At 44.6% G+C, this 12182-nt stretch overlaps 1 protein-coding gene across 2 annotated transcripts in view; it reads right to left on the reverse strand.

Moving 5' to 3' along the window:
• Nucleotides 1-677: 677 nt before the first annotated feature.
• The window catches only part of znrf1 (zinc and ring finger 1), a 159079-nt gene continuing 147574 nt past the window's right edge, over nucleotides 678-12182 (reverse strand). For both annotated transcript variants that reach the window (XM_050072305.1, XM_050072304.1), the window contains one exon: nucleotides 678-1183. In XM_050072305.1, the coding sequence (XP_049928262.1) occupies nucleotides 1044-1183 (140 nt within the window). In that variant the 3' untranslated portion in view covers nucleotides 678-1043. The remainder of the gene's footprint in view (nucleotides 1184-12182) is intronic.

Raw genomic sequence — 12182 nt, forward strand, 5'->3', positions numbered from 1 at the left:
CCTGGACAGGTCGCCAGACTATCGCAGGGCTGACACATAGAGACAGACAACCACTCACACTCACATTCACACCTACGGACAATTTAGGGTTATCAGTTAACCTATCCCCAATCTGCATGTCTTTGAACTGTTGGAGGAAGCTGGAGTGCCCGGAGAGAACCCACGCTGACACGGGGAGAACATGCAAACTCCGCACAGAAGGGCTCCCACACTCGGGATCGAACCGGGAACCCTCTTGCTGTGAGGCGACAGTGCTAACCACCACACCACTGTGCCATGAGACTGATCTTGCCGTTTAGTCTGACGAGTTTTTTTCTGATGCCTTTTGGTCTGACGTCTTTTTTTCTGAGGCCGTTTTGTCTGACGACTTTTTTTCTGATTGGTCCGATGACTTTTTTTCCGAGGCCGTTTAGTCTGACGACTTATTTTCTGATGCCTTTTGGTCTGACGTCTTTTTTTCTGATGCCTTTTGGTCCGATGACTTTTTTTCTGAGGCCATTTTGTCTGATGACTTTTTTCTGAGGCTGTTTAGTGTGATGTCTGACAGAGGTTTTCCTGAGACCTTATGCCTTTTCATCTAAGGTCTGACGCTGAAGCCTGACACCTGAGGATGTCCTAAAATGTATGCCGTACCAGTAACATCTCGTGAGACTAAAGAGATTACATGTTACAGCAAGGGTCGACTGCCATTAGAGGTCTTAACAGCTTCAGTTGTGTTTGTATTTTCAAGAGTGCATGACTGAATATGTCAGGTTGTGTAAAATCATCCTATGAATTTTTATGATTTTCCTAATTTTCCCTCGTTCATATTCCTAATTTTTTAGGACTAGTTTGACAACACACATCAGTCTGGAGACCTACCCACCTTGTCATGAATATTCATCACAACAGTAATAGTGTCAGGAGACTGGGCACAACATTGGGAAGACCAATAAATATGATGAAAGAAAACTACCACAGTAAAAACCAGGGCAACCATCAGTTCATACAGGCAAACCAGGGAGCCAGACTTTTTCTGTGTACCAGGTCTAGCCTCCTGTCATTTAAAGAGAAGGTAACTGCAAAAAGACACAAAGGCATTCCTTACCATTGTAGGAGAGGCGAGGCTTGCTTAGACACATGATGAAGTGAACTTCCATTTCATTGGACGCCACAGACTTGGAGCAGACAGGACACTTGAATCCTAGGATAAACAGCAGAGAATGGATGAGTGAAAAATTCAAATATATACCTCTATCAGCTTCATCACAATCTGTGCTCATTAAATACGTTTAACCCAGCTGAAGGCCTATTACATCATTACTGAATATATTCCAAAGAAGTGGGTAAAGGGCAGTTTTTAGATGTCTTTTCATAAAAGAAAGGTGAAAATGTGTTTGAGATTTAAATGATGGTAGACATTTATCTTCTAAGGTGATGATCTAAAGTCTAGGAGGTGATAAATTACCCATCAGCAAATCACTTCAGTGTTGCTGTTTTTCTTCAGGGCCCCGGGACCCCATCTAATGACAAAACATCACAAACTAGCTGTGGAAGTTGTGATATAAAGTAGTGCTGCACGATTAATCTAATCGCAGTTGCAATCGCGATGTCAGGTTGTGCTATTACATAACCGCACAAAAGGCTGCGATTTGCGATTTAATGTAAATAAATGTTAACATGTGTGCCTGTGAACGTGACTACCTCTCCTGTAGTGTGTGGAGTCTGTTGACATTACGCCCACAAGCTATCCTGGTGTGTGCCGCACTTATGGTCACCTGACCACCCAGCGTGCAGCAGTGACCAACACGACCAAGAACAGGCTGAGTTGGTGGCAAAAAAAACCCCAACGTCTATTATATGGCGACACTTTGGATTTAGGTACGGCGACGTTGAACAGAAAGACGTGCAGTGTAAAAGTTTAAAAGTTAAAGTCGCCACGTCCCGTGGCAACATGACCAATCTATGTCAACACTTGAGACAGCACAGAGAAAAGTAGGAAGAATGCATGTGAGAGAAAGCCACGCCAAGTAACGTTAAAGACAAAGAGACAACTGAAAGCCACCAGGGCCTCATAAAACAACAAAGCACAATTATGCATACATTTGTAAGTGTCACGCTATACGACAAGACCTCAAAGAGACACAGGGAAATCATGGACTCCATGACAAACTATATAATAACAACTGAAAAATTGAGCAGAATTTTGCTCAGGCTCAGCCCACTTGACATGCTGCTGTGTTGTGCTATGGCCTATTCACATGCTTCATGTCATTTACGTGACAACACCTGAACACAACACAGGCTCCGCTCCAACTGAGCGTGTGTGTGTACAGTGCCGTGCTGTGCTGCTGTGCGAGCAGTGTGTTTGACTGTGCGAAACAGCAGCCTTTCGATGGTCATTTACACACTGTCCATAACAATAACTATGTCAGGTCAGGTCAGTGCCCCCCTAATATAATGGTAGGGGAAACACTGAATCAAGCAAGAAGACTCATGATACCCTCTATTTGTTATATTGTAATCGCAATCGCAGCTCGCGATATTGTCCACCAAAATCGCAATCGCACATTTTTATCAAATCGTGCAGCACTAATATAAAGCACAGAGCAGCCTAGATCAAACAGTCCTCTTTGAGTCTCCAGCAAAATCATGCTCATATCAAATGTTGAAATACAAAATGCAAGGGATGTTTCACATTTTCTTATTATGACTTTTAAACAGGTCCACCCCAAGAGATCCTAACAGATCAGGCTGTTCTCATGCATAGTTTGTATGTTTTTGCTACAATTATGACTGCACCAAAATTCATAAATATCCCACGTAATGATGACCCTGTAATAAATGCATTTGGAAGGCTTAGATCACGTGACCAATGTCCTGATGGGACTAGAGAACAAAGAAAGAAGTGGTCTCTTAAGGAGGCAGGTTGGGATGATGGGTCGTTGGACTTAAAGGGGAACGAATGTTTTTTTTCAAAATGGGCCCTATTTTCCGATCTACTTTTGTCTAAATGAGTGATAGGATGTTCAAAAGGCTGCCATATCCTATCCAAATCCAGTTGGTCAAAATCGGGTAAAAATTCAGCCATGACTACTCCAAACAGAGTAACTCCTCGCGTTTGTAAGGTCACTCCAGCAGTAACTTCCTGCAACAACTCAAATCTCACGAGACGTGAGATTTCAGAGCCAGACTTTCACTCTCTGAGTGAGTGTTTTGACTTGCCACAACAAACATGTCCGAATTTTTACCCAATTTTGACCAACTGGATCTGGATGAATCATTTGAATTTGATGACCGCCCACAGTTATTTGAACATGGAGTACACGGACGTACACGAACGCAGAGCTTAGTGAAACTGAAGAGCGGACGAGGTGAGAGAGGGAGCAGCAACAGGCAGAGGAACATGTCTGAATCAAGTTAAAGGTAAACACAGACGTTCATTTCTCCTTTCCGTTATGTTGTCGGATAATTATACTAACAGTGCGCATGCGTCCGCGCGTGCAGCCTGTTGCAGTCGCTTCTGCTTGTTTTCTTAGTTTTCCTACCTTTTTGCTTTATTAAGTTAGGTATTTGTGCTTGTTTTTTTATGACTGTCATTTTGAAACTGCGCCCTCTCCAAATATGCTGATTGAGAGACTTGTGCTCTGTATCCTCACTCTGGAATTACTTCTTTCGGACCCGGCATCATTGCGCAACAACTTCATGGCCGCATTGTTTACTCCAGAGATCAGCTGATCGCGCTGAGGCCAGCCGGCCGGCTTGGCGGCCGGAACATCAGAGATACCAGCTGAAATGTGGAGGAAAACACACAGAGGATGCAGGGGAGGAAGTAAACAGCGGAGGAAAAAAGCAGGGTTGAGACAACGGAGGCTTATGGAGAAGAGGAAATATAAGCCGTGTCTCCCCTCTCTCATCATGGGCAACGTGAGGTCGCTGGCAAATAAGATGGTCGAGCTAACAGCAGTCGCCAGGAGTCAGAAGGAGTACCAGGAATGTAGTCTGATGTGCTTCACTGAGACATGGCTTCACCAGGACATTCCTGACAACAACGTCTCCATCAACGGCTTTCAAACGGGACTGCACGGAGAGCGGTAAGCGCAAAGGAGGGGGGCTTGCCGTTCTAGTCAACAACCGATGATGCAGTCCTGACCATATTTCTATTAAGGAACGAATCTGTTGCCCCGACATTGAACTGTTTCCTGTTGGACTCAGGCCGTATTATCTGCCCAGGGAGTTTTCACATGCCATTATTGTAACTGTTTACATCCCCTCCTCTGTCAGCATGTGCGGTCATTCACTCCGCCATAGCCCGCCTGCAGACTAAACACCCGAGTGCCTTCATAGCTATCTCGGGTGTCACCATGTCACCATGGCAACAACATTGCCCACCTTTACACAGTATTTGAGCTGTCCTACCAGAGAGGAGAGAACACTGGACTTGCTGTATGCAAACGCCAAAGATGCATACAGCTGCTCCCCCCTCCCCCCTCTGGGTAGGTCAGACCACAACCTGGTGCACCTCAACCCCTGCTATGTACCATTAGTCAGGAGCCTGCCTGCGACCATGAGGACAGTGAGGAGATGGTCGGAGGAGGCTTATGAGACACTGCAGGGCTGTTTTGGTGTGACAGACTGGCAGGCACTCTGTGAGCCACATGGAGAGGACATCGACGGGCTCACAGAATGCATCACGGACTACATCAGTTTCTGTGTGGACTCCACTGTCCCAGCCAGGACTGTCCATTGTTACCCAAATAACAAACCGTGGGTAACAAAGGACATCAAAGCCATCCTCAACACAAAGAAGAGGGCCTTCAGAGCTGGTAACAGGGAGAAGGTGAGAACAATACAGGGGGAACTGAAGATGAAGATCAGGGAGGCTAAGGAGAGATACAGGAGGAAGATGGAGTGGAAACTCCAGCAGAACAACATGAGAGAGGTCTGGAGTGGAATGAGGACCATCACTGGCTTCAGGACCAACAACAACAGAGGAGCTGAAGGCAGCGTGGACAGGGCCAATGAACTGAATCTGTTTTTTAACAGATTTGACACTGCTGGCCCTGCCCATTCCCCCCCCCCCTGACTCTTCTGCTGTCTGTCTTGGACAACCATCACCCACTCCACCCTCCTATGTGGAGTACTTCAGCATGTCTTCAACATGAGCCTGACTCTCCAGAGGGTCCCCATGCTATGAGGGTCATGTTTTTTGACTTCTCTAGTGCGTTCAACACCATCCGTCCAGCTCTACTGGGTGACAAGCTGACAGCAATGCAGGTGGATGCCCCCCTGGTGTCCTGGATTGTGGACTACTTGACTGGCAGACCACAGTATGTGTGCTTGCAACGCTGTGTGTCAGACAAAGTGGTCAGCAATACCGGGGCCCTGCAGGGGACTGTTCTCTCCCTTCCTCTTCACCCTCTACACCACGGACTTCAGCTATTGCACTGAGACCTGCCATCTTCAGAAGTTTTCTGATGACTCTGCTATAGTTGGATGTATCAGCAAGGGTGATGAGGATGAGTACAGGGCTGTTTTGGATAACTTTGTCACATGGTGTGAGCAGAACCATCTGCAGCTCAACGTGGCAAAGACAAAGGAACTGGCTGTGGATCTGAGGAGGACCAAGACACCGGTGACCCCTGTTTCCATCCAGGGGGTCAGTGTGGACATTGTAGAGGACTATAAGTACCTGGGGGTACACATTGACAATAAACTGGACTGGGTTAAGAACACTAACGCTCTCTACAGGAAGGGCCAGAGCCGTCTCTATTTTCTGAGGCGACTGAGGTCCTTCAACATCTGCCGGACTATGCTCAGGATTTTCTATGAGTCTGTGGTGGCCAGTGCTATCCTCTATGCTGTTGTGTGCTGGGGCAGCAGGCTGAGGGTGGCGGACGCCAACAGACTCAACAAACTGATCCGCAAGGCCAGTGACGTTGTGGGAATGGAGTGTGACTCTCTGATGGTGGTGTCAGAGAGGAGGATGCTGTCTAAGCTACGAACTATCTTGGACAATGTCTCACACCCACTCCACCATGTGCTGGTCAGGCACAAGAGTACTTTCAGTGGGAGACTCATACCACCAAGATGTACCACTGAGCGCCACAGGAAATCATTCCTGCCTGTGGCCATTAAACTGTACAACTCCTCCCTCTGAGTGGCCCTAAGACTATTTCACCCACTGTCAACATGTGCAATAATTTAATTTAACTTGTGCAATAACCCCATTTCACCTTGACTGTATATATTCTGTGTATTATCTATTTAGGTTAGTATATATATATTGTGTAAATAATCTTGTTTAGGTTACTACATCTATATATATATATATATTTACCTTATTTTTTGTTAATTATCCTGTTTATTTGAACTATATATTTGTAAATACTCTTGTTAAATTTCTTATATTTTCATTTATCTTTCCACTCTTGCAAGGAGCACCTGTAACGCAAATAATTTCCCCTCTGGGATCAATAAAGTATTTCTGATTCTGATTCTGATTCAATCCGAGCCTATCTGTGTGAAAAAAATGCACTTTTAGTGGACGTATTTTGACTTTGTTTGACGTTGTCTGAGTGCCCTATTATTTAATATAGTGTGCGCTCACGGGCTGCAGGCAGGTCAGCCCGAGCTTCGTACTGGAGAAATGTCAAATATTGAACATCCTATCACTCATTTAGACAAAAGTAAATCGGAAAATAGGGCCCAGTTTGAAAAAAAACATTAGTTCCCTTTTAACTGTTCGCCTGGTTGGGGCTTCGGTGGCTTAGTGGTAGAGCAGGCGCCCCATGTACAAGGTCCAACTCCAGCCTGTGGCCCTCTGCTGCATGTCACTCCCTCTCTCTCCCCCTTTCACGCTTGTCTGTCCTATCAATTAAAGGCCAAAATGCCCCAAAAAATATCTTTAAAAAAAAACAAAAAAAACAAAAACTGTTCGTCTGGTTTGCACATAACCATATGCGTTTGTTGTTGAAGGAAAAAAACATAGATTTGTGGTGTTGTACTGATGTAGTGCCTTTATTTTGAAAGAGACTTTATGCAAACCGTACATTTCCTTTGAAAACAGACACTGCATGTTACAGGCTGAAGTAGACATGTTATTCCAGAGCATCAACAACCAACACACCCAGGATACCTTGTACGTCATATGACAACGTGGAAAGTCCATGACCAAATGTCTTAACTAAGGCCCTGTTTAGACGACAACGGTTTCTATAAAAACGGAAAAGTCTGTACTTTGCGTTTTAAAAACCTTCTGCGTTTATATGACGACGTTATTGAAACGATCCCCGTTCACACGGAGCTGCAAAATCTACTGGAAACGCTGTAGTATGCACGCCAGGTCAATGGGTGGCAGTGTAAATTTGCAAAGCAACACCACGGCATGACTCCATGCGCCTGCACTGAAGCACCTTCCTCTACAACACGGTGATTACAAACCAAAACAAAAAAGACACAATGGCGAAAGCATGCACAGATAACTTTGTCTGGATGGACGACGGGGTGGAGTTGCTACAGGAACAGATCTGCACTTCACTTCAAATCAACAGGGTGAGCAGCACAAACAGAGCTCAGCATTGTTGTTGTGACGGTCGGCATGCCTAGTGACTGGAACCGTAATGCGCATGTGTGAGAAGTCTCCGTTTTCAGAGGAACTGCATATTGCAAGTTTACATGACAATGGAGACGCTGCCGTTTCCAAAAAGTTGCACTCTGGAACCCGTTTTCGAATCGTTGCGTTTTCAGGCACCCGAAATGCTGCTGTCGTGTAAACGATCGGCCAAAACGCAACTAAAGTTTACCGTTTTCAGTTGAAATCGTTGTCGTATAAACAGGGCCTAAGATAGAAACTGTTTAGTTATGAAAATGAGAAAGTTGGTCTGGTTGGTGGGCGGTGCTTGGTACTTAAGTAAACTGTATCCAATATCGTGGCCAGGTCACAAACTTTCTCCTTTTACAGTTAAAATACAAGAGTATAGTTACCGACTTGATTTTATAAAGGATATTACTACATGACCTCAGGAACACATCGGAAAACCATTGTCAGTAAACACAGTTCATAGCTGCATCTACAAATGCATGTGCAGACTCTTAAAGCCATATATCCAGAAGCTGTGTCAACTTCTCTGGGCCCAGGCTCACCTGAGATGGACTGACACAAATTGGAAAAGTGTACTGTGGTCTGACTAGTCCACACTTCAAATTGTTTTTGGAAATCATGGTCATCCGAGCCAAAGGGGAAAAGGACCATCTAGATTGTTACCAGCTCAAAGCTCAAAGCAAGCATCTGTGATGGTATGGAGGTGTGTTACTCCCCATGGCATCATGGGTAACTTGCACATCTGTGAAGGCACCATGAATGCTGAAAGGTACATACAGGTTTTGGAGCTACATATGCTGCCATCCAGATGACGCCTTTCTAAGGGACGTCTCTGCCTATTCCAGGGAGACAATCGGACACATTCTGCACATGTTCCAACAGCGTGGCTTCGCATTAAAAGAGTGCAGGTACTAGACTGACCTGCCTGCAGTCCAGACCTGACTCCCATTGAGAATGTGTGGGGCATTATGAGGAAATACGACAATGGAGACCCCGGACTGTTAAACAACTGAGGTGATATATCAAGCAAGAATGAGGAGGAATTTCACTTTCAAAAGTTAAACAGTTAGTGTCCCCAGTTCCCAAACACTTACTGAGTATCTTTAAAAGAAAAGGTGATGTCACACAGTGGTAAACACGCTGTCCTAACTTTTTTGGAACGTGTTGCAGGCATCAAATTCAGAATGGATAGATAGATAGATAGATAGATAGATAGATAGATAGATAGATAGATAGATAGATATTATTATCATTATTATTATTATTATTATTAGTTGTAGTAGTAGTAGTAGTAGTAGTAGTAGTAGTAGTATCATTATTTATTCATCCCTATAGGGAAGTTCTTGTATCCAGTAGCTGAGTAAAAAAAAACAAAAAAAAAAACCTCCTAGCCTTAAGCTTTGCACCTGCTTTACATCTGCGGTGTGGCACCTTCAGCTCCACTGGAATTGGGTTTTAAACTCCATATCTAAACCATTGCAGTGCAAGGAGGTCATGCCATGCGTATGATATCTTCTCATAGCTGTATTAGTCCTCAGTCGAATCAATAAGACAAAACAAAGACAAACAAAGACTGCAACTCAGAGCTACGAAGATGTGCTCCCACTAGGGTTGTGCCGATGGGCAATCCGATCGCCCATCGGCGATAGAAGGGTTGTTTCACGATGTCTTTTTTAAATGACGATGCAATCGCGAGGTGTGGGGGGGAGACAGCGCGTGTGTGGAGCATGCTGACGAGATCGAGGCTGAACGAGGCTGAGTGAGAGGAGACAGAGGGAGGCTGCTTAGTGAGAGAGCAGAGGGGGGGATCAACGCCTCCGCCCGCTCGACACAAGCATACTCGGGCGTACTATAAGCGGAGCGGACTCTAAGAGGAATGTCGAGCGCAATTCCGTGTTGTAGTTTCCTGTAAAAATGTCCGTGAAAAATCCCCGCGATGTGAAAAATACATGCCGAGCAGTCACTGGTGGGTGGAGCGGAGTCCGCGCGGTCGTAAAATCTGAGCTTTGCGCGCACAGGGCTTGCGGACGTCCGCTTTGAGTCCGCGCGGACCTCCGCGGAATCCGTTCCGCGTATGTTCCGCCCGAGTATGTTCGGGCCTTAACGCGCATGTCGCGGAGCGGTGAACAAACCAAACAACACAATGTCAGGAGAAATTGAAAAGATATGCCGTCTATGTAAAGTCAACTTGCTAATTAAGGAGCCATTACATGTTAAAGAGTTTTATAAAGTTGCTCAAACGCCAAAGAGAGGCTATAAGTGAACGTTTCAGCGGCCACGCGTAATGAACTTTATCAGTTTAGACATTAAAAATCTTGTCTTTGGACTAAATTCGATTGGATATAGGTCAAAAAGGATTCAAGTTTTAAACAGCATCGCAACTGTTTTGGAATCGAGCTTGTTAATAAATGTGTGATGTAATGACGTCCTGTCAATTGCAGCATCCAATTAGAAAACACTTCAGTGTCTCATTCTGTATTTTGTCCATCCACTTTTCTCCTTTCTCACATATTTTCACACACTGCCTTGGTGGTTTGATGATGTTGGAGCCGTCTAAGTTGCCCCCTCCTCTGCTGTTTGGATGGGACCCATTAGGCCTAACTATATTAGTTCAACACGTAATAGGTAATTAAATCAACCACTGGGCCACATGAGCCGAGTTTGCATCCAGCTGAAAACACAGCCGACTGCTCTGTGATGGAGGACACTTGGATTCAGAACAGCAGCAGTCTGACTCAGGATCACTCAGACTGGATGGATTTTAGGAGCTTTATGAGTCGTGGCTTTGATGCCCTGATTACTAAGGCTTACTGCACTTACTGTATGTTTTCTGTACTTATGCAAGTTATGGTACCAACAAGCTCTCCAACAATCAATCAAGTCTTTAAACCTTGATCCACTGATGACCTCATATAATTAAGTGTCATATATCACAACCTAATGATATGTCTTGTTTGTGAACATCAAATATAGACCACAGCACTGAAATTTCAGGTTAATCCAAAGATAAGTGTCTGATAAGAAGTACTTCCTTTCGACACTAGGTGGCGCTATGACTATCAGGAAATATGGTTATGTAAATGTGTTCAGGGCAGGACTAATATGAATCGTGTGAAGTTTGGTGGATATCGGACCATTTACGCCAAAGTTATAGCAATTTCGATTTTTGTGGCGAGACCTCAAAATTCAATACTCCATAGTGGGCATGCCATTCAACATTGGGTAGATCCTGTAATAACTTTTAGTCACAACGTAGTCAGGCTCACGTAAACCAAGCTTGGAGCAAATCTGATTAAATCTGTAGGACAAGTTTGTTAAATCACAACACGTGTGAAATGCCAAAAATGACCACGGAATACAAAATGGCCGACTTCCTGTTGGGTTTAGGCAATGGGTCCAAGAGAATTTTTGTGCATCTGGGCATGATACAGGTATGTCCTGATTTCCGTGCATGTCTGTAAAACATGCGGCTGGGGCTGCTGTTTAAAGGGCGTGGCCAAATGGCTTGGCCACTGACGAAACTCATATCACATGTCCAGGCCTAGACTGTTAAGTAGTGTATTAAGTTTCAGGCAGATTGAACCAAGTACACTTCAGTTAATGCCATTTCCTGTGTTTTTGCGAAACATGCAACTTCGCTGTGCTGTTATGGTGGTGCCGTTTGGTGACTTAACGCCATCTTCACAATATAACATAACCAAGGTCTTAAGGCCTTCATGACCACATTTGACTTGGATATGGTCAACCGTTCAGGAGGAGCAGGTTAAAGTGTAAAACATGTCATTTCCTGTCGCCACTAGGTGGCGCTAAGACTATCAGGAAATATGGTTATGTAAACATGTTCAGGGCGGGACTAATATGAATGATGTGAAGTTTGGTGGAGACTGGACCATTTACGCCAAAGTTATAGCAATTTCGTTTTTCATGGCGAGACCTCAAAATTCAACGTTCCGCAGCGGCCACGCCATTCAACACTGGGCAGATCCTCTAATAACTTTTGGTCACAAGGTGGTCAGGCTCACATAAACGATGTTTGGAGCCAATCCGACCAAATCTGTAGGACAAGTTCGTTCAATCACAACACGTGCAAAACGCCAAAAATGACCACGGAATTCAAAATGGCCTACTTCCTGTTGAATTTAGGCAATGGGTCCAAGAGACTTTATAACTGACTAATAACTCTTGGTCACAAGGTGGTCAGGCTAATAGATATATATAATCATTAAATGACTCATTCCTGTGGCTACTGTGCACCAACGTCGCGGCCATCTTGGGGAGGTCACGGCCGGCTGGCTAGTACTGTTGTATGGAGATAAGTCTTCAGCAAACTTGGCGTGCTCACTCAAAAGTCTCAAAGTGTAATTGGGTGCCGGTCCAAAAAATTACAGCAAAGCAGAAAAACCCGACAGCACTCACTAATAAGTATAATATTTTTTAATATAGTGGATTGCACAACGGCAGTCGAATGGACGCGTTTCAGCTCATAGCCGTTCTCAGCGTTAAATGGTTTGTGGGCGTGTGTCCCTTTTAACAGAAACCAGCTGGTTCAGATTAACATTAAAAACAATACAAATATGGATCATTCATAAATGCAACCTCA

Source organism: Epinephelus moara, chromosome 20, assembly GCF_006386435.1.
Source record: "Epinephelus moara isolate mb chromosome 20, YSFRI_EMoa_1.0, whole genome shotgun sequence".
Classification (NCBI taxonomy): domain Eukaryota; kingdom Metazoa; phylum Chordata; class Actinopteri; order Perciformes; family Serranidae; genus Epinephelus; species Epinephelus moara.